This window comes from Bos grunniens, chromosome 2 (assembly GCF_055505025.1).
Source record: "Bos grunniens cultivar Pamir isolate PY7600 chromosome 2, Bosgru_T2T1.0, whole genome shotgun sequence".
Lineage (NCBI taxonomy): Eukaryota > Metazoa > Chordata > Mammalia > Artiodactyla > Bovidae > Bos > Bos grunniens.
In genome coordinates this window covers 33,695,458-33,718,489 of record NC_141166.1, presented here as the reverse complement: position 1 = coordinate 33,718,489, position 23,032 = coordinate 33,695,458, and the positions used below count along the sequence as shown (strand labels likewise).

The following is a 23,032-nucleotide window of genomic DNA, read 5'->3' as shown; positions in this document are numbered from 1 at the left end:
ATACTTTGGCCACCTGATGTGAAGAATCGACTCATTGGAAAAGACCCTGATGCTGGGAAAGATTGAAGGCAGGAGGAGAACAGGATGACAGAGAATGAGATGGCTGGATGGCATCACTGACTCAATGGACATGAATTTGAGCAAACTCCGGGAGATGGTGTGGGACAGGGAAGCCTGGTGTGCCACAGTTCATGGGGTCACAAAGAATTGAACATGACTGAGTAGCTGAACAACAACTACTTTCTTCTAAAAACAACACATGCATTAAACTTTTAGAAACTTCATAGTTTATTTGTACTCAACATACATTCAGAGAATTATAATTGTTTCTTCAAAAGTATGTGTCAAGTCCAGATTACAAGTTTGTCAAAGTCTTATGTATCAAGACCTTGACCTACATAGTAAGGTCTCAGCCTAAACTTGAACGATGACCCATAACTAACTCCATGTCCAGCTGTGATTGAATTCCCTTTTGTCTATGGTTCCTAATGCATCTGAATCAGAATTGTAAGTAACGTGATGGCACAGACCTCAAAATATCATATGCATAAAGATGCTGAAACAGCAATGCTCCTGGGCTCTTAGCAGGTGAATGAAAAAAAAAAAAAAAAAAGAGGCCTCTTAAAAAATGTGAGAGTGTTACAGTATAAATAGTGTGCTATCTGTATTTTTGCTTAATGTGAGGAATATCCATTTTATGAGTAGTTTCTCAATCAGGAGGTTATCCTTCCCACCTGAGAGACTGAAAAGAAAAGAGAAAACAGACAATGAAGGGAGGAGAAAACTCAAAAGCTCAAGAAGAGTAGAATGTTCAGTGCTAGAACAGAAACAAAGTTACCAGTGAATGACAGACATTGGCATTTTTGAGGGTCTAAACCTTATTAGAAATATCATGAATAAAGAAGTTAGGGTGGGCCCTGATATCACAATCAAGATACTAGTTACCAGGGAGGACAAAACAGGGGAGCAAGAACATATCTTGTTCTAGGAGTTTCTAGACAAACTCTAGGAGCTTGTCTTCATCTTTTCAACGTTATGTACTGAATATTTTCCATGTGTTAGACTCAATGCCAGGTGCTGAGGGTACACAGTAAAACAACACACTTATTCATGTTCCTATGGAGCTTGTAGTCTAGGAATGAATAGGTTCTGTCAATTGCAAATCGCAGCCATGCTTGTTATAAATGGCAAATGATTTTCTAACTAAGGAACAGAATTATAGTTTATTCATTCTGTGGCTTCTCAACCTTTTTTCATAACATAACCTACAAGTGGAGCAGAATACTCAAAATGTGGATGCTGTTTTAAATTATCCTTTGCTCCATTCCCAGGACATTAGTGCAAATGATTGAGCGTGTATTGTTTCCATTTCCCAGTGTACATTGTGTGCTGCCCAGTTACTCTGCAAGTTGAGAACTACAGTGAGTAATTGCCCTGGTAACACTATTACATCACCAGGGCTCTCCTTTAATGCCATCATTTTTTCACACATTTGTGAGTCCGGTCTTAAGATCCTGCTACTGCTAGACGTGATACTTTGAAAAAGCAGAAGGCACAATTTCATCAGATTTTACACTCTAGTTGGAGAAATAGATCCCACATATACAAGAAGTTATAATACTAAGTAGTAAATTCCAAAAGCCAGAAATCTCACTGTAATTGGAGACTCCACTTCCCTATGCCTCACATGCCACTGGCTGCCAAGCTGGGTCAATTCAACCTCCTACAATGCTCTTGACATTCTTTTCCTTCTGTTCTCTGCCACTGACATCTTACAGGGCCTCATGGTTTGCTTAGGTTATTGCAAAAATAGCCCGTTTTGCTTTCTTTCAGTCTGTCTTCCACAAGTCTCTTAGAGAGATCTTTTTCTAAAATGAGGAATTTACCTTCTTCAAATTCACAGTTTTCAGGATCAGGTTCAAACTCCTTGACTAAACAAACTCCTTGATCCCCCAGGCCTTGGGGATCTGAGCCTCCTTTCCTGCCTCTTACAAGCATCTTGTGCTCTAGCTGGACTCATGACTTCAGGTAACCCCTAGCTGTCCTTCAGATTCACACTTCTGTTTTCTTTCCAACTCACATCACTATGTCTGGAATGTGGGACTATTAACATAATCCTACACAGCCTGGCAAGACTCAGAGTAAAGAGTATCTCCTTCATGAAATTTCTTCTCTCCACCTTCATCCTCTGCAATCGAAGTCAGATATACCACCTCCATATACAGAATCCTGTCCAACCACATACCACAACACTTGTCTCACTGTGTTATAATCACTGGTCTGCTTTTCCATCTCCTTCACTGGATTGATTACAAGGACTCTGGGGTTAGAGATTATATCTTTTAAATAAATAGAGTAGCATTATGGGAGCACAGAGGATGGATGGAATGAATGAATGGGTAAATATGATATGTGCACAAAGTCATTATCCTTATTTGGAAACAGGGAGAAAGGAGATACTCTGATATTACAGGAGTGACATTTAAACTTGTCCTTGAAGGATGAGCAGGTCTTTTCCAGATGAATGCATAATTTCTTTCTTATTTAACTAAGACATAAGTCTCTCATATAAACTAAGATAGTGCTAAATTAAGTACACTAGACATTTGATTCATGTAGATAGAAGACTAAGCCTACAATGTAGGTAATCTAGTATAACTAGCATATTTATTTGTAATATACAGGGACACATGTTTTCTTTGCCTGCTTAATTAAACCATGTTGACTATACAGACATCATCCTGCTTGCACTGAATAAACCAGTTCTAATTTTACTTTATCCGTGGCTACATAATCCAATTAAACTGCTGTTCTTACTCAGAAAACTGCTTTCAAAATTTAATAGGGTTATTTAAGAAATAGAGTGGATTTCATGGGAACCTGCATAGTGTATGCATGAGCTAAACAAAGAAAAAGAGACAAATGCCAACCAATTCAAACTTCAGAGTTAACATTTTTTTCTGTGGCTTCTTCCCCCTTTCGTCAATATCATACATTTTAATAAGATTTATGGGTTTTTGCTTCTGATGATAATAAAAATAAGGTGAGTCAATTTCTCAGATTTTTGTATACTGTCAAATCCAAAACACTTAGCTTTGAAATCAACATTTATAGCTTTAAAATCTAGGGAGATCTCAAATCAGAAATCAAATTTTTCATGCCTATTAAAATCATGTAGTTTAATGAGACAACTATATCAGGAGTCATTCCTTTACATATTGCATTCTGTAATTAGGCTCTTATGGGTCATTTCAGACAGAGAGAGACACCAATTAAAAACAGAATACAATTACACAGCACCAACCAGAACGCATCACCCCCTTTCTAGCATTAATCTAGAGTCAAATAAGACTAGGACTTATACAGAGTTAAAAATTACAAATACATCTTTCCATAGAATTACAAGAAGTATTGAGGGCTTTTTTTTTTTTCCCTTTCATGGCTTACTTTTGATTTCAAGACTTCAGGAACTGGAGGGAGGTAATCCTCATAGGAACCATTTTGAAGAAAAGATTTTTTAAATCGAATTGTAGAGTGCAGCATTCTTAAACTTTCTGTAAAAGAGGAGAAAAGAATTACCTTACGTGAACTGCAAGGTCATTTAGGAAATCTATTTGAAAGACACCTTCATCCTAATTTATTACTACGTTTTTTCTAAGATAATAGCCTACTTGAATCTAACTATAAAATGAGTGAAAATTTAATCTTTCCTTGAACCATGGAGGCTATAGAGTTCATTATTTTTAAAATATTCATAGATATTCTGCTTGGAGACAAAAGTATTTCCAGCAAAGGTGCTGCATAGTATTGGTTCTTTGTGAACTGAATATGTTTTTATTTGGGGTATATTATTAAGCTGAAGGGTTTGAGAGAGAATAGGTTGTATAATCACTGTGATACAAATATGCCCTTCCACCCTTGATTAATTCATGCCCAGTATAGAGAGATCATACTCAAATATTTGTTGTGCTATTTGCTTGCCATTAAGTCTCAAAAAAAACTATTTTGTTGTAGGAATAGTGAATGTATATCTCCTACAAATAGATGTTTTATCTTTAAAAAAGAAAAAGAAATATTTTATTAAATGTAATCTTCACAGTTGTTCGTGTAGGTAGAAGATGGAAAACAAAGTGCGTAAGGATAGGAAGTAAAAAGTAGTCTGCTACAAAAATGCCTTTATTTATGTAATTTACATCTGCTTTTGGAAGTCTCCATTATCCTTTTTATTATTTTTTGACAACTAAGATTAAATGTATAGAAAATGTCATGGAGAGTTATGTGAACTCCTAATTCTGGAGACATAGAAAGTTTATCTAGGTGGTCACTCTCATGTTGGGCTTCCCGGATAGCTCAGTTGGTAAAGAAATCTGCTGCAATGAAGGAGACCCTGGTTTGATTCCTGGGTCAGGAAGATAAGCTGGAGAAAGGATAGGCTACCCACTCCAGTATTCTTGGGCTTCCCTGGTGGCTCAGCTGGTAAAGAATCTGCTCCCAATGCGGGAGACCTGGGTTCAATCCCTGGGTTGTGAAGGTCCCCTGGTGAAGGGAAAGGCTACCCAGAATTCCATGGACTATCCATGGGGTTGCAAAGGGTTGGGCACGACTGAGCGACTTTCACTTACTTACTCTCACATTATTTCTTATATGGTTATTATACATTAAAGTTTGTCCAGGTGGCGAGGTCATACTAGCAGCTGCAACAGGAGTAGTAATGTAATAATATGATTAGATATTACCTCATATATCAAACCACTGAAACGGATATGGAAACGAAGATTTTTTAAAAGTTTCTTCTGCTTTAAAGCAAACATAAGACTTTATTTTAGAACAAAATCAAAAACCATGAGTAGCATTTTGACTCTTAAGAAAGAAGAGCATTACCTTTTGATCCCCTGGCTAAATTGCCAGTGACATTTCTCACGCATGCCAAATAAGGAATATAAGGACTATCTGCTGATATATTTAAGAGGGCATTTTCAAACTGTTCCAGTATTAGGAGCCTATAGAATTAGAAAAGAAGACGCAAATTAAGTCCTATAGAAATAAAGTAAAGCTATTTTGTTGCGATCCTGTGAGTCCCTAGTTGTCTGGCACTGGTTGACTTGAGCACTGAAACCCTGGCAAGTAGCACGTCTTCCCCCATCCAGCCCAACTGCACAATGGCAGCACTAGTCTGGATTCTCTGAGTATTTACCTTTTCCATGGGCATTACCTTGATATTTAATCACTTTGATATCCAATCATAAGTGATCTTACGATCATTTCTAGGCACGTTTACTTGAAAGAAAAATCACTGGGCTAGCGTTGCCAGATAAAAGACAGGGATCCCAGTTAAAACTGATTTTCAGCAAAATAACAAATAATTTTTCAGTGCAAGTACATCCCACAAGTCTTGCATGTTTCTTTCCTTTCCTTTCTCCTCTAAATCTGGCAACCCTCTCTCTGAACTTCAGCTTCCTCTTTTGTCAAATGAGAGATGGGGGCTGGGTGATCTGCTAGGTCCCTTCCACTTATAACATTCTCTAAATAATTTAAATTCATGTAGTTGTGATTACAAAGAAATGGTAGAATCCAACTGAATAATGTCAGTTCCTTTTTCTTCTTTAAGCAACCAACTCAGAGTTCCCCAATTAACCACTTTTTGTATCCCTTTCAAATTGACTGCATGTGAGGACATAGTCTAATATTTTTGAGGCAAACCTATGTGGGTAAATGTATGCATGTTACACACGCCCAGTCACTTCATCTGTGAGGCTGCATCTCTATTTTGTAATTTCTTCCCTTAGTGTCTATTACTGAATTTGAGGTACAGCAGAGATAGAATAAATGTCAATGGTTGATTTGGGTACCATCTATTTTGAATTAAACTGCACAGCACACAAATTAACTAGTTATATTAGATGTTAACTTAGATTTTATTCAAATACTAATGGAAGAGACTCCTCCTGGCATAGCCAGTAAACATGTAGGATGATGTTTGCACTAACATTATAGTCTCAGGGTATTTGGATGTGGGTTAATGACACTGGATTATACAGTGCAAGTGAGAAATAGATTTAAGGGCCTAGATCTGATGGATAGAATGCCTGATGAGCTATGGAATGAGGTTCGTGACACTGTACAGGAGACAGGGATCAAGACCATCCCCATGGAAAAGAAATGCAAAAAAGCATAATGGCTGTCTGGGGAGGCCTTACAAATAGCTGTGAAAAGAAGAGAAGTGAAAAGCAAAGGAGAAAAGGAAAGATATAAACATCTGAATGCAGAGTTCCAAAGAATAGCAAGAACAGATAAGAAAGCCTTCTTCAGCGATCAATGCAAAGAAATAGAAGAAAACAACAGAATGGGAAAGACTAGGGATCTCTTCAAGAAAATCAGAGATACCAAAGGAACATTTCATGCAAAGATGGGCTCGATAAAGGACAGAAATGGTATGGACCTAACAGAGGCAGAAGATATTAAGAAGAGATGGCAAGAATACACAGAAGAACTGTACAAAAAAGATCTTCATGACCCAGATAATCACGATGGTGTGATCACTGACCTAGAGCCAAACATCCTGGAATGTGAAGTCAAGTGGGCCTTAGAAAGCATCACTACGAACAAAGCTAGTGGAGGTGTGGAATTCCAGTTGAGCTATTCCAAATCCTGAAAGATGATGCTGTGAAAGTGCTGCACTCAATATACCAGCAAATCTGGAATACTAAGCAGTGGCCACAGGATTGGAAAAGGTCAGTTTTCATTCCAAGAAAGGCAATGCCAAAGAATACTCAAACTACCACACAATTGCACTCATCTCACATGCTAGTAAAGTAATGCTCAAAATTTTGCAAGCCAGGCTTCAGCAATATGTGAACTGTGAACTTCCTGATGTTCAAGCTGGTTTTAGAAAAGGCAGAGGAACCAGAAATCAAATTGCCAACATCCCCTGGATCATGGAAAAAGCAAGAGAGTTCCAGAAAAGCATCTATTTCTGCTTTATTGACTATGCCAAAGCCTTTGACTGTGTGAATCACAATAAACTGTGGAAAATTCTGAAAGAGATGGGAATACCAGAACACCTGATCTGCCTCTTGAGAAATCTGTATGCAGGTCAGGAAGCAACAGTTAGAACTGGACATGGAACAACAGACTGGTTCCAAATAGGAAAAGGAGTACGTCAAGGCTGTATATTGTCACCCTGTTTATTTAACTTATATGCAGAGTACATCATGAGAAACGCTGGACTGGAAGACACACAAGCTGGAATCAAGATTGCCGGGAGAAATATCAATACCCTCAGATATGCAGATGACACCACCCTTATGGCAGAAAGTGAAGAGGAACTCAAAAGCCTCTTGATGAAAGTGAAAGTGGAGAGTGAAAAAGTTGGCTTAAAGCTCAACATTCAGAAAACGAAGATCATGGCATCTGGTTCCATCACTTCATGGCAAATAGATGGGGAAACAGTGGAAACAGTGTCAGACTTTATTTTTCAGGGCTCCAAAATCACTGCAGATGGTGACTGCAGCCATGAAATTAAAAGACACTTACTCCTTGGAAGGAAAGTTATGACCAACCTAGATAGCATATTCAAAAGCAGAGACATTACTTTGCCAACAAAGGTTCGTCTAGTCAAGGCTATGGTTTTTCCTGTGGTCATGTATGGATATGAGAGTTGGACTGTGAAGAAGGCTGAGCGCCAAAGAATTGATGCCTTTGAACTGTGGTGTTGGAGAAGACTCTTGAGAGTCCCTCGGACTGCAAGGAGATCCAACCAGTCCATTCTGAAGGAGATCAGCCCTGGGATTTCTTTGGAAGGAATGAAGCTGAAACTCCAGTACTTTGGCTACCTCATGCGAAGAGTTGACTCATTGGAAAAGACTCTGATGCTGGGAGGGATTGGGGGCAGGAGGAGAAGGGGACGACAGAGGATGAGATGGTTGGATGTCATCACCGACTCAGTGGTGTCATCACTGACTCGATGGACGTGAGTCTGAGTGAACTCCGGGAGTTGGTGATAGACAGGGAGGCCTGGCGTGCTGTAATTCATGGGGTCGCAAAGAGTCGGACACGACTGAGTGACTGATCTGATCTGATCTGATCTAATGACATTGGATCCTTGAGGAACTTAAACAAGAAAATCTATAGCAAGAAAGTCTCTAACTTACCAGTCAGGGCACAGCTTATTGGTCAGATGTCTGACTTTCATTTAAATACAGTCCATAGCTTCCATGTTTAGAAAAACTGCACCCATTCCTGAGCTTTCTTGCTTTTGTCAGGCACTTCTTTGACCAGAGACTCTCCTCTTGTTACTGCCTCTCTTTCTTTTGTGTTTGTCTTCCTCTTTGTCATAATTATTATAGCATTGAGCCATTTCCATCTTAGTGCCATGCTCAACAGCAAAATATTTGTCTAACTTTTCAAATGAAATAGCACAAAAACTTCTCATGACAAATTTTCAAGCTTTAAATCGAAGAATGTTGAGCTAAAAGTGACCTTGAAATATCATATAAGCCATTATCTTAGTTCCATGAAGAACATCTGATTACCAAGATTTTTGAGATTATATTTAATATATACCAAAAATTAAGATATATATATGCCAACTGTTTTGGCATAAACATCCCAAGTATTTCTTTAATCCATTTAATTTACATATTTTATGTAAAATGTTACCTACATCCTAAGAATGCTTACAAAAAAAGATGAACTTACAGATATATGCGTGCATATTGTTCATATAGACACACAACAAAAAAAAGTAACTTTAGTGCAAAAATAAGGAGGAGGGAGAAGAGCTATGAGGGAAAAAATATTTTTGAGCAGCTTTCCAAAGAAAATTCTGGACTACAAACACTTTTATCTCATGCCAAGTATTTCCACTCCGTGATTGTTTTAAAGTGGGAATGGAAAGGGAGCCCAAAGATAAGAAATCCCTTAATTTCACCAATCTCAACAAGATCCATCTTAAAAGTAATGAATTCTTCCTAATAAACTGTCAGCTAGCTGTCAGCAACCAACTACATTTGTTGTGTAATTTTCACATCTGAATAACTAGCACTATGGATGCCCCCAAGGCTCTGATAAAGATACCTGGCTTCAAGCAATAAGTATCCAGTTGTCTCAAGTCAGAGGGTTTTTTTTGTTTTGTTTTTTTTTTTTTAATATTTTGCTGGCTATATAGGGAATGTGTTTAAATGACTAGATTATTTGGAATATGGAATCCTGTCTGGGGGAAAATTGCCCAGGATTGCAAGACTGCTCTTGGGAGAAGCATCTGGTTCAGGCACCTTAGAGGAGAGATGTGGGGGCAGAAAGAGAAGGTAGTTGTTGATGGAAGAATTTTGCCTAGAACTACCCAGAGTTGGGAAACTTCTCACTGAATAATAGAAAGTTTATAAACAATTGCATAGATTCTGTTTTAGAAAAAGAAATGAATGGTTAAAAATAAGGCCTACTATTTGTTTTTATTTGTTTCCATTAGCCCACAAAAACATATCTTTTGGGACTAAAATCAAATAATTTCAGTAGTATAATTTATCAGGCCAAAACAACTTTTACATAACAGGTCACCTAGTCTCTAAATTTGCCTTGAACTATGTGAATTTACTTCAATGAGCTTCTACAGGCAACTGCTTGAATTTTCTACCATAACTGTTAGTTACTTCAGAGAGCTGCTTATGTTAATGGTCCTTAGAGGCCAACATTACTTCTGTTATTTCCAAGGCCTTTCACTGTCTCAGGAATAGGTAAATATATAAACATTTACATGAACCACAAACAGTCCCAAATTAAATAACTGATAAACAGTTTGGCTACTTGAATACTACTAAAGCAAACAAAGTTTGCATTACCTTGGGGGGTCCGTTTTTAATGTCAATTTTTAAAAACTGAAATCAACAGTAATGTAAAAAGTTGGAGACTTTTACATCTTTCATACGAAGATGAAAGACTTTGAAAAGAGTTGGAAATTGGGCCTCCAGCTAGATTTTCCTCATAGACATAAGGTGACCTATCCAGACAGAACATGTGGGATCTAGTTATGCAATCTTAGAACTGAAAACCAGATCTTTATGTCACATTATCTAAAAATATCACTGAATAATAAAAAAAACAAGTTTCAACTTTACTGCACTTCAACTTTAACTTTTTCTTTCATCAGTCAATAGTTGATTTTTTCTATTCCATGGTCTTACTGATGAAAAGAATGATGTTTATGAGTTGTGCTGCTTGCTTATTCAGTCAAGTTACTTACCAATTTAGGAACACACCAACAAACCAACAAAGACTTACTGTGCAGCCAGGCTGCTTGGGGATAGTGACTGTCCAGCTTCCTCACTCCACAAATGTGTTGTATTATCAGAGCCACCTAAAGAGATAACATTTAGCATTTCATTAAAGGATTTATTTTCTAAGTAAAAATCATCCCAGGTCAAATTAGTGGGAAGAAAAGCAGGCAGTCTGCAGAATTTTTCTCCAAATGACTTTACAGAGATGTCTAAGCTCAGTTGGAAACATTTAAAATATGTATTTATCAATTGCCCCCCAAGTGAAATAATCCCAATGGTTAGGCATATGCATTTCTAACAAATTATTTCTCTGTGCATCAAACCATTACATTATTTTACCCTATGACCTGTATGCATAGATAACTCAAATATTATAATGCAGACTGACTACCTGGGTGACTTGTTAATCAAATTAAACCAATTTCAATCTCATGGGTCACTGGATTTTTTCGTTTGTTTGCCTTCATTTGTCTAGAATGTAGCCTTAGGAAACATCTGCCATCACTAATCTATATTTTTTATCTTTCAAAAACCAGCCAGTGATTTCAATTGAATGCAGCTGTGAAGGCAAATTAACTAATGTTTATAGAACCATTCTGAGTGGTCTCAAATAATGTGAGGTTTGGATTGTGGAAGGCAATCACTAAGGTGTGTCTAATGGAAACCATATATGAAGATCTAATTCAACTCAGAGAATTGCCCCTAGAAGTTAAATGGGTCCCTGAGTCAGCTTGCTGCATAGCATTCTATCATTGCAGGGTAAGTGTAGCTGAGTAGTATTCCGTATGTAACACAGGGAGCGCAGTCTGGCATTCTGTGGTGACCTATAGGGGATGGATGGCGGGAGGGGAGGGAGGCTCCAGAGGGAATATATACATATAATTATGACTGATTCATGTTGCTGTATGGCAGAAACCAACATAAAAAGCAATTTTCTTCCAATCAAATTTTTTTTTTAATATACTTTCCTGAATTAAAAAAAAAAAGTAAGTGCAACAACATTCACGTGCAAAATTTAAAAATGGCTACTGCATAAATAAAAACATTAGAAATCCAACGCTTTCATTCAACTCCTTTAAGGAAATGGTATTACTTATTTCACTCTTCTCTGTAGACCCTCTTAGTTTCTCATATATAATCCAGAAGTTCCAGTGCTGTCGTTTTTCAACACTGGCCTTATCATTTTCAATAGGGTACTTTATTGACAGCTTTAATACTTCTCCCATTGTCTCTAGTTAGTGTGTTCTAAAGTCTTCTAAAAAGGTCGTAGCACAAAACTAGGCAGCCATCTGTACTTTTCTCACGCTGGTCATTTTGTTTATTTAAATAAGGATGAGTGTAAAAGACTCACAGAATTAAAAACCTCCTTGTCTTTCTCGGTATCGGTCATGTCTGAGTAATGTCTGTACCATCTCTAGTAACTTGGCAGAATCGCTTTTTCAGTTTTCCTCTCTGGCAGGAGTCCCTCTCTTCTCTGCTCAAGACAGCTAAGTATTATTGCTCTAAAGACAGCAACGCATCAGTGAGTGAAAGGACCAAGAAGAAGATACTCAGTATAAATCTTTTTTTTTTTTTATTTTTAAACTTTACATAATTGTATTAGTTTTGCCAAATATCAAAATGAATCCATCACAGGTATACATGTGCTCCCCATCCTGAACCCTTCTCCCTCCTCCCTCCCCACTCTAATTAATAATGGTAATAACCATTATTTATTGGCATCCATATATAGAATTGGAGAAGGAAATAGCAACCCACTCCAGTATTCTTGCCTAGGAAATCCCATGGACAGAGTCTGAGCCTCGTGGGTTACAGTCCATGGGGTCGCAAACAGTTGGACACAACTTAGCAACTGAGCACATATATAGAATAATCCGGATAGGACTCTGTGAAGATGTATGCTTCTGCAGTGTAAAAGTATATAAAGCCATTTTTCCAAGATCAAATCTTGCTCACTTTGAACTCCTATGAGTTCATCAGCATTTGTATACTACATGCCTGAGTCCATTAGCATTTGTATACTGTATGGTTATGGAATGTCTCTTCTTCATCAGATTATTAAAATGAATAACTAATAGAAATTAACTTTGTATATATCAATTATAGGCTTGACCTTGATGTTAAGTATGGACTTTGCCCTCTGGGCACTTGTCCTGGATTTTAAAGTATCTGAGAAGTACCGTATTGAATGGGTTTTAATGAAGTGGAAATTGTTACAGCCCTTTAAAAAAGCAAAGTTTTAGTTTTATTTGTAGAATTAGGCATATATAAAAATGGTGCCCAAAGACAGAGAAAGAAATCTAGTGCACAGATAACCTCTTTTCACCAGTAAACATGGCTTTTTGTTTAAAGATGTAATTTCATGTAATTTACCACTTGGCAAAAGAGTAAACTTCAATGAGCCAAAAAAGGTAATCTTCACCCTCAAAACTCAGTTTTATAAATGGAAATACTAAACAGTGAAGCTGGAATCTTTACTGGGTCAGAGCTGAGAATTAGATTCCTTAAAACAGGAAGTTAAGATTCCTTAAAACATCTTCTCAAATGTTTATTAGCATCTCCATATTGTCATGGTTGCTGAGGAGGCTTCTGAAAAAAACCTTGAAGTGTGTTCATAATCAAGGCTGAATCAAAAGTAGACATGAGGTGTGGAGGTTTGAATTAGAAATAGACATAGAATGCAGAGAGGAATGGAGCAATGGCTACTGAAAAATGTATCATGTGGGAAGGAATCTGGCACAATGAATCACACTCTATGACTGGCCGAAAGTAGAGCCATTCTGAGGCTTGGTGGTGGCAAGTCCTTGTGTGAGATATCCTAGAAGCAAGTGTGTACATGTCTCAGATGGTAACTATGAGTAAGGCCAAAGGATAACAGAGCTTGGGGACCTGGCTTTGGGCATAGACAGATTCAGGCTCTGAATCTCAGTTTAGTCACTTGCTGGATGTATAACATAGGCAAAGTGCCCAGCCTCCCTTTGCCTTAGTTGTTTTGTCTGCAAAATGGGATAATAAATACCTCTTATAGAGTTGTTTTGATGATAGAAAGGACTTAAGATAATAAAATATTTATCATCGACACACAAAAAAAGAACACTACCTTTTAATTTTTTCTACTTTTTGTTTGAAAGAAGGGAATGAGACCTTCAAAGCTATCTGAGTCCTGTCAATCATTAGAGAGGACCCAAGCAAGTAACTCTGCTCTGAGTGACCATTTCACTCCAGTTTATTTAGCGTAAAGCCAAGGGAGGACATGTGTTCACAAATAACACTAAATGCTATAAAGAGTAAGCATGGGTGGCTTGGGCATCATGGCAGGTATTTGTACTTCAAAACAAGTTTGGGTTTCCTGAAGGATTCCCAGAAATACGTGGAAGAAGTTTTCAAAGGTCATGAAATTTCTGCTCAAGCATGCATGCATGCAGGGTCTTGGGGTTAGTGACATAGCAACTGACCTTAATACTACTGCATTGGTATCTTTAGACTGATGAAGTCACGTGTGTAGGAAATTTTTAAAAACAAATATAAGCACATCTAATTCTAAAAATAAAAACATATATCCTTAATGTATTAATATTTCCTTGTCATTCTGATTATCCAATGGCATGGTTTAACACATGGTTTAACACATGCTCAAAATTATGAGCATAATCATAGAAATGCGGCATGGCCATTGTTAAATATTGAAAATTGAGCTATATTGTTCATCAGGAAAAGTGTTTTGCTGCCTCAGTTAAAGAGAGGTTCTTTGGCTTCTAAGGCACTAAAGAACTTACGTCCTTTGTAACAAAAATTTCAACTTTATCCCTCCATACAATTATAAGGTGTGAGTCTGAAGATGAAAAGGAAAAGAATGGTAAGGAGAAATCTGAAGTTCTCAAGTCTTTAAAATGCAAACAGAAAAATGTACAGAGGAAATAATTTGTGTTTGTTGTTGTACTGTCTGGTTTTTCTGGGCCGGACCTTTTCTTAAAAGCATAAGGCTTTTTTTTTTTTAACCCTAATGTTCATGAAGACCACTGAATTTAACAAGAATCAATCCTGCAAGCTAGTCATTAATTCTGTGACTGAAGTCATAAAAATTGTTGTAGAATAAGAAATTGGTATCCAAGTGTATGTTAGATCCTCCTTCAAGAAGTCTTTAAAGCCTTTAAAACCAGCATTTCATATGAAAATAGTTTAAGGTCTTGTAATAAACAATCAGCTTGTGACCTGATTACTCATCTGTAATCCAAAAGTAAAGTCTACATACTTAAAAGCTGGCAGACTCAGCTGAGAAAGCCTATTCCTAAACTCGTTCAGAAGCAGTAAATACTAACCAAACATTTCACTTGTGAAGTAGGGATTTATTCCTTATAGTCCTAAATGTGTGTCTGTATATGGCTGTGTGTGTGTGTGTGTGTGTGTGTCTGTGCATTTCCATGCATGTGGTATATAATGCTATTCTCTATATGCAAAGATGATCTTTTCTGATTCACTAGCAAGATGCTATGGTTTGTCTTACTAGGTGGAACAATAGGTCTATACTGATCTATTCACGCTCTGATGTCCATCATGCATTTTCAAGATGGCTGGCTGAACGGTGAGTTTTATCCAAAGAAAGACTCATTCTAATTAAAAAGACAAATTTGGGGAAAAAGGGCAAAAATACTGCAATTCAGTGTAGGCATTTGTTCAAAAAGTTGTGGTAGAAATCTACTTGTTGAGGCTTAGTCCCTTTCTCTGGTATTTATTTTTTCATACCAAGCATAAACATAGCTTTATAATATAGCTAAGAGAGACCATTCTCATAAAAATAAAAATCCTAGAAAGTCACAGCCTCTTTTCCAACCATTTCTCCTTGTCTCCGCACTTTGGTTAGCTAAAGATCCAGATTTAGTGGTAACATATGTTCCCACCTAAGAATAATGTCGTGCATAAATGGTTGCTTCAGTTGCATTTTGTTTTTTATTCCTAATGGAACTGAATACAGAATTGCAATGCAGAACTGAATACAGAAAGATAGAAATACAATACCTTCAGATGGGGAGTCCAGGGTGTACAGCAGATGTTTAACAGATTTATGGAGAGTTCTGAAACCTTCGTTAGTTGTGACACGTGGATAAACCTTCTGCACAACCCGCAGCGCACTGACAAGTCGAAAAACAATTAAACCAGATTGCATTTCAACATTTGCAGACAGAAACAAAAGGTTATTCAAGGAGAAAATAGCTACAGTATTGAAAATTATTCTTATAACATAAAAGACAAGATGCTGCTGTGTCATTTAATTGCTTGTTTGTCTGTTCATGCACAAAATCCCAACAAAGTATTCTTGAACCATACAGGATTCTAAAGCCTAAAAGGTCTTAAAGTAAGGAGTGAAGTTCACATCAGTTTTTTTTGTTGTTATTGTTAAGGTCTGAAAATAAGTAGTTAGAAACAGCAGTTTCCAATAAAAGGATACCTCTTTTTTTTTGTTTTTAAAGGAAAAAAATTAAATATTGGAAATTGTTTTCATTAAAAATCAAGCCCAGATAAAAGATCCACTTTCAGGAATAATTATTAATTATTTGATAAATATTTATCTTTTGCTAAACAAATGTTAATTTTTTTTTTAAATGGCAGCTTGCCCTAATTAGAGATTGCATTCTATCCTCTAAGTAGCCCACAGGCACTGCTCCAGGGGGTAGCTCAAAATTAATATCCAAACTAACTGGCACTGTCTTCCCAGGATTTTTATGTTACTAATAAGATGGGCAGTGTACACCAGGAATGAAAAATCAGCAAATTTACTGGTTCATGCTTGAGTTCATTCAGTATTTCCAAAAAATCAATTACCGACTTAAAAAATGCCTCTTCTTTTTATCTCCTATTGTCATTAGTACATTTAAAAAATGTTAGCATTGTACAAGTATGTTTGAATTTCATAAACACTGTGAGGCAATATATATAAATATATATATATATATGAGTGGTAACTTAGAACAAAAGGCTTTGTTAAGGATTTGCTCTTGTGAAATTAAATGTAGTACATATTAGCTAATAGCTCTTCCATATATATCTTAGTCAACTGAAAGGTCACATCAGCAACAGCATGTGCATATACTTTCTACAATATTTTTTGAATTTTTAATATTTAAATTAAGATCATTTTAATTTTAGCTCCTAGCCATGAATAACTATTACATTTAGAGCGCCAATTTTTTGTATGTCCTCTAATTTCTAGTAGGTATGTGTATGGATATATAAACATCTACTTATTTATAGGCTTCCTTGGTGACTCAGTGGTAAAGAATCTGCTTGCAATGCAGGAGCTGCAGAAAGACAAGGGTTCAACCCCTGGGTCAGGAAGATTCCCTGGAGGGGGACATGGCAACCCACTCCAGTATTCTTGCCTGGGGAATCCCATGGACAGAGGAGCCTGGCGGCTACAGTCCACTGGGTCTCAAAGAGTTGGAGACGACTGAAGCAACTTAGCATGCATATTTATTTATAATTTTATTTGCTTCTCTAATAATTCCAAAAAGTCAATTCATTAGTCTTGTTATGGAACAATAAAGTTCAAAAGTTAAATAACTTACACAAGGTTATCCAAATAAATAAAGCTGGTTGTGTCTAATTTCGAAGTTTCTGCTCTTTCTCCTCTACATTTTGACTCTGGTGCTTTGCCCCAACATGGCAGAGAAGAGGAGGACAGACCATTTCTGCACTGAGCCACAGCCATTGTTAGCTTGTTTTTCCAGCTGTGTGTTTGGCCATGGTGGGAAGGCTGAATTTTTCTCGTCTGTGCTTTGTATACATAACAGCTGATATACCTCAGGCATTTTTATATTTGCCCCAAGAATCTCCTGGTTCTCAGACTTTGAATTGTTTCTGAATCCTGGTGAGTATGGAGACCAGGTAAACATTCTAAGACTGGAGATTTCTGCCAGCCTTCGCCCAGCTTGGTCTGTGCTTGACTCAGCTGATCTTTTGTCTCAAAGTAACACCTTCAAAGACTGAACATTTGGCAAGCTCATTGTCAGCATTATTGTTATTAATATAGCTAATACAAATGTCAGTAGACATAATTCATTTTTTCTATCGAAATGTGACCCCAAAAACGACACCTGACCCCCATCCTCTATGAGATCCTTTAAACTATTGATGAAGATAATTTTACTTCACTTCATTGGTTTTGTTTTTCTGTCCTGTTCATCATATACAAATGGAAGTTATCCAAAACAAGTCTCCTTGTAAGGTAATTTAAAAAGGAGTTTTTGTGATTCATAGCTAAGCATACAACTTCCTCCTCTACTATAATAGTGACTATCACCTATGTTTTTTCATATGCTTTTCTTGGTTTTTGAGAGTGCTCATTTTTGCTAACTTCTGTCGTAATCTTGACAGTTTGCAATCTGGATTTGGTGACTGAACTATATAACAAGTTACAACTTTACAAAACTGCTGGAGGAAATAACAGCAATGAGTTTTGATAGGGTTTATTTGTTCATATTACTTGATCAACAAAGAGTAAGATAAACCAATGATTTGGTGACAAAATACAGTCATTTCTGAAGAATTTTAGTGACACTTTAATAATAATAGTTAAGATTTGACTTTAAAAAATGGTTGACATAAAAGGTCTTTCAACAGAAATATAATGCAAGACATTTAATTTTAAATATTCTAGTAGTTACATTAAAAATGTTAAAGAAACAGATGAAATTAATTTTAATAATATATTTTATTTGACCCAACATATCCAAAATATTATCATTTCAACATCTAATCAATATAAAATATATTAGTATTTTATCTTCTATTGCATTATCTTCAGATTTCAAAGTATATTTTACACTAATGAAGCATCTCAACTCAGATGCTAAATTTTCATTGAAAATATTTAATCTGTATTAGAATTTCATTGCAATTACCAGTGAAAAGTAGATTCACATACCCATGTTGTTTCAAATATATTAGAAGTTTTTCTAATAAATTTAATTAAAAATAAAATTAAAAATTAAATTCCTTAATGATAGTAGCACACCAAGTGCTCCAAATCATGGACAGCCTGTGCACCTTAAATTTACAAAATGCAACAGGCCAAATTTATCACATTAAAAAATCCCACAAATAGCTAGAGGCTTTCATATTAGAAAGAACAAGTATATAAATTGGCAATAAAATTTAAGTTAATTAATTAGCTAAATAATAAATAAGTAAAAGTCAACTGATTTAAAGAAAGTTATCCAGGTTAGAAAAAAGTCAGATGTCATCTGCTTTATAACAATCTGAAGCTATTTCTTTTAAAAGCTGTTTTCATTATTATGTAGACTGGTTAACAACATTCTAATCATTACCTGAGAACATATCTATGGTATAATACAATAATTTTATTTTAAATGTTAAGGGAATTAAAATAGCCACAGTGCAATGACCTTATGTAATTTACTCTATCAAAATGATGTCTAATGTATTTTAATTAATTTATTTTTGACCAAAGGGTATTTTTTTGGATCTTCCACCTTTCAGTGAGCATTATTTTGTGGGAGTTTGGTTTTTATTTTTTGTTTAATAACCAAATTTCATTAAGGTATAATTCACATACAACATGATAAGCCTATTTAAGGTTATTATTCAATAAACTTTGACAATATATACAATTATGTAACCACCATGCTAAATAAGATATAAAATATCTTATTTTAAGATGATACAAAATATCACCTTAAGAAAGTTTTGTCATGCTTCCAACAGTTGCCCCAATATCCACTGTTCTGATTTCTAACACTATACATTAATTTTGTTAATAATACAATATCTACACATCTAGTATGTATTCCTTTTTTTTGTGGTCTGGATTCTTTTGCCAGCACAATATTCATAAGATTTATCTGTGCTGTTGTGTGATTAAGTAATCTGTTTATTATTCTTAACTGAGTAGAATTCCAATTTTTCATCCATTCTGTTTATGGATATTTGTTTTTCTCTCAATTTCTAGCTATTGTGAATAAATCTGCTACGAGCATTAGCATACCAGTCTTCATGTGGGCATATGTTTTCATTTTCTTGGGTAAATAACCAGGGGTAGAATGGTATATCACATGGTTCTATTTTTAGCTTCATTAGAGCCTGTCACACTGTTTTCTGACATGGTTATATCACTTTACACTCTAACTTGCAATGTATGAATTCTATTTGCTTTACATTCTTGCCAGCAACTGGGGTCGCTCATCTTTTAAAACTGAACCCATTTTAGCGAGTGTTAGTGATATCTTATTGTGGTCTCAAGAGTATCTTGACTTCTTTCATTGCTACACTGTACAATTCAAACAATCCCCTTTCTCCTTTCATCGATTTACCTGTTTGTTTTCTAAAATAGAATATACAAAGGAGGAAGAGAACCAAGTGTCAAAATTCTGAGTGAGTGAAAATTTCCTGAAGAGCCAAAATGAGAACCAAATCAAATTTACTAATATCTTGCTTCTTTTATAGTTTAGTTATGCTGCTAAGTCACTTCAGTCGTGTACGACTCTGTACGACCCCATAGTCGGAAGCCCACCAGGCTCCCCCGTCCCTGGGATTCTCCAGGCAAGAACACTGGAGTGGGTTGCCATTTCTTTCTCCAATGCATGAAAGTGAAAAGTGAAAGTGAAGTCGCTCAGTTGTGTCTGACCCTCAGCGACCCCATGGACTGCAGCCTTCCAGGCTCCTCCATCCATGGGATTTTCTAGGCAAGAGTACTGGAGCGGGGTGCCATTGCCTTCTCCGAGTTTAGTTATGACATGTTATTTATTGTGGAAAGAGCACAGGACTTGGATTCAGATTCCTTGAGTTTAGGTTCTAGCTTTACCACTTACTTAGTTGTAGAACCTTGAGGAAGTCTTTTGACCTTCCTGAAGGAGTCATTTGACCTCCATGAAGGTGTGTTTCTTTTTAATAAAATGCAGATATCTGTGGTCTCAATCTCAAAGCGGTGTTATGAGAATCAAATGAAATTAATATACCAACATGAGGGTTTATTACAAGGTCTTTGAACAAATATAAACATTTAGAAGTTCTCCAGAGAAGATGAGAAAACTCCTTTCTGGTGCTTCAGACATTAACCATGGAATCCACTGAGAGGCATCTGGGTTCTGGAGTATAAAAACCCAGGTTCAAACTCTCTTAGCTGCAAGATCATCAATTATTTAATTTTTACAGCCCTCTATTATCTCATTTATGAAATAAATGATAGTTCTGTTGTTAAGTTTCAATGTAAAATATATGAAGGGTCCGGTAAAGTGTTTGGCATGTAACAGGCACCAGTAATTACTGGTTGTTGATGCACTTGTTTTGTTTAATGCACATTTCCAAATTAGCTAGGCATCACAGCCAAAACCTAAGTATGTGTTCATCAAATTCTAAATGCTAGCATGCTCAGATCTCGTTTATGAGGAAAACAGACTTTAAAGGGATTTCTTCTGCAAGTTTTTCAAATCTTTGTGTCATATATGTCAAATAAAGTCAACCCAATATGCAAGGTTGTTTTTTTTACGGTGTAGTACCAAAAATCCAATGAAATATTTTCATCTTGAGCATGTAAAATACAGATGCACAGAGCCTTTGTGGTCCCTGAGTGAGACTGAGCCATTCCAATCAACCGGTGGTCCTCCTCTACCATCTTTTCAGAGTTCTGGGATATCAATTGACATTACTGAAGTTATGATTAGTGTTCCTCAGTTCCCTATATACGTGTCAATAACCCTGATGACCACAGTGTATCTTTCTCCTTTGCTTATCTAATACCCTCACGTTCACTGCCAAAATCTGCAGTAAGTGCTGAAAGGTTATTTGCTGTGTTTAAATTAACTACTTAGCAGTGATCTTCAAGGTAACATTAGAAGGAAAAAAAAAAAGACTTTGTTATGAACAGTGATTCTTACCTGTTTGCATTTCGAAGCACATCAAATAGATTGCCTAGTGTGCTGTCATTCTGGAACACATTTGGAAAACTGGAGAGAAGCTCCCACACAGCTGTCTGCTCTTGTACTTGTGAGAAAAAGGATAGCACTTTAACCATTTCCTGAAACATTGTCTTCTGGTTGTTTGGATCACGTGATAGCTTAAAAAAATAAAACCATAGACAGGGTGAGACGAGACTTCAATATCTGTAACCACATGGCTGACTGTCTTTGAAAACACTGGAAGTCGAGAGTTTCAATTAAGTAATTCAGATTTTCATTTAGTTTGAAGTAATCCTTTACTTTAGAGAAGGCGATGGCACCCCGCTCCAGTACTCTTGCCTGGAAAATCCCATGGACGGAGGAGCCTGGTAGGCTGCTGTCCATGGGGTCGCGAAGAGTCGGACACGACTGAGCGACTTCCCTTTCACTTTTCACCTTCATGCACTGGAGAAGGAAATGGCAACCCACTCCAGTGTTCTTGCCTGGAGAATTCCAGTGACGGGGAAGCCTGGTGGGCTGCCGTCTATGGGGCCATACAGAGTCGGACACGACTGAAGTGACTTAGCAATCCTTTACTTGGAAAAACTGTAACCATTTCAAATGTTCTTACATGTAATTGAATTTTTCCCTATAATTTTAGATGTTGGCATATTTAATGTTTGGTTAACAAAACCGTTTATACAAAATACTTTAAATTGGGTTTTGGGAAATTAAAATTAATTTCTTAAAATAAAATTAGCTTCTGAGTAATACGTTTTTCTCTAGGATCTAGTTTAGGATATATAGAAAAATACTCTCTATATCCATTAGTAGTGCCTGCTCAGTCTCTTGTGTCTGACTCTTTGTGACCCCATGGACTGTAGCCCACCAGGTTCCTCTGTCCATAGGATTCTCCAGACAAGAATACTGGAGTGGGCTGCCATTTCCTCATGCGGGTCCATTAGTAGACCTTATATTATTTGCATAGAAAACCTTTAAAATTTAGGTGTTTTATGTATAAATGTGTGAATATATATATATACAAATACATGAAAATGTTTAATATTACACATACTTAACAAAATATTTCCAAAGTTCTGTTGCAATACAAGGAACTTTAGTTATAATAACGATTTATAGTGAATATCCTATAGTCACATCTTGTACTCTAAGCAAACAAATAAAAGAAAACCATGATCTTTACTCTTGCTCTGGATCACAGGTCCCAGAGAACACCTTCAGAAGTATTTTCTTCATTATATTTCCACCCCAAGCAATTTTCTTAATAAACTCATTCATAGTAGTAGTCAGGCTTTAGTTGGATCTTAATTCAAGGTCCTTCATGCTGAAAATGTGATTTTGAACAAGGTAGTCTTAGCCACACATTCTATATGGCTTCTGAGTTTGTTGAGATAGAATTCTAAGTGCTCTACATTGAATTGGCATTATCATAACAGTGCTTCTAATCTGGTTCATTTGGAAAACTCAGGTTAATGAAGAGTAATTTAAGCATTCTGTACTTCAGTTCAGTTCAGTTGCTCAGTCATGTCTGACTCTTTCCAACCCAATGGACTGCAGCTCGCCAGGCTTCCTTGTGTATCACCAACTCCCAGAGCTTGCTCAAACTCATGTCTATCAAGTCAGTGATGCCATCCAACCACCTCATCCTCTGTCGTCCCCTTCTCCTCCTGTATTAGTGAGTCAGTTCTTCATATCAGGTGGCCAAAGTATTTTCTTACAACGAATAGTCAGGAATGATTTCCTTTAGGATAGACTGGTTTGATCTCCTTGCAGTCCAGAGGAATCTCAAGAGTCTTCTTCAACACCACAGTTCAAAAGCATGAATTCCTCAGAGCTCAGCTTTCTTTGTGG

At 36.5% G+C, this 23,032-nt stretch overlaps 1 protein-coding gene across 1 annotated transcript in view; it reads right to left on the bottom strand.

Annotated features, from left to right (window-relative positions):
• The window catches only part of ABCA12 (ATP binding cassette subfamily A member 12), a 201,550-nt gene that overhangs the window by 93,297 nt on the left and 85,221 nt on the right, over window positions 1-23,032 (bottom strand). Inside the window, exons 7-11 of the mRNA XM_086366424.1 lie at window positions 21,161-21,339; window positions 15,288-15,400; window positions 10,276-10,351; window positions 4,882-5,000; window positions 3,448-3,554 (exon numbers count right to left, since the gene is read on the bottom strand). Coding sequence (XP_086222550.1) covers window positions 3,448-3,554; window positions 4,882-5,000; window positions 10,276-10,351; window positions 15,288-15,400; window positions 21,161-21,339 — 594 coding nt within the window. The remainder of the gene's footprint in view (window positions 1-3,447; window positions 3,555-4,881; window positions 5,001-10,275; window positions 10,352-15,287; window positions 15,401-21,160; window positions 21,340-23,032) is intronic.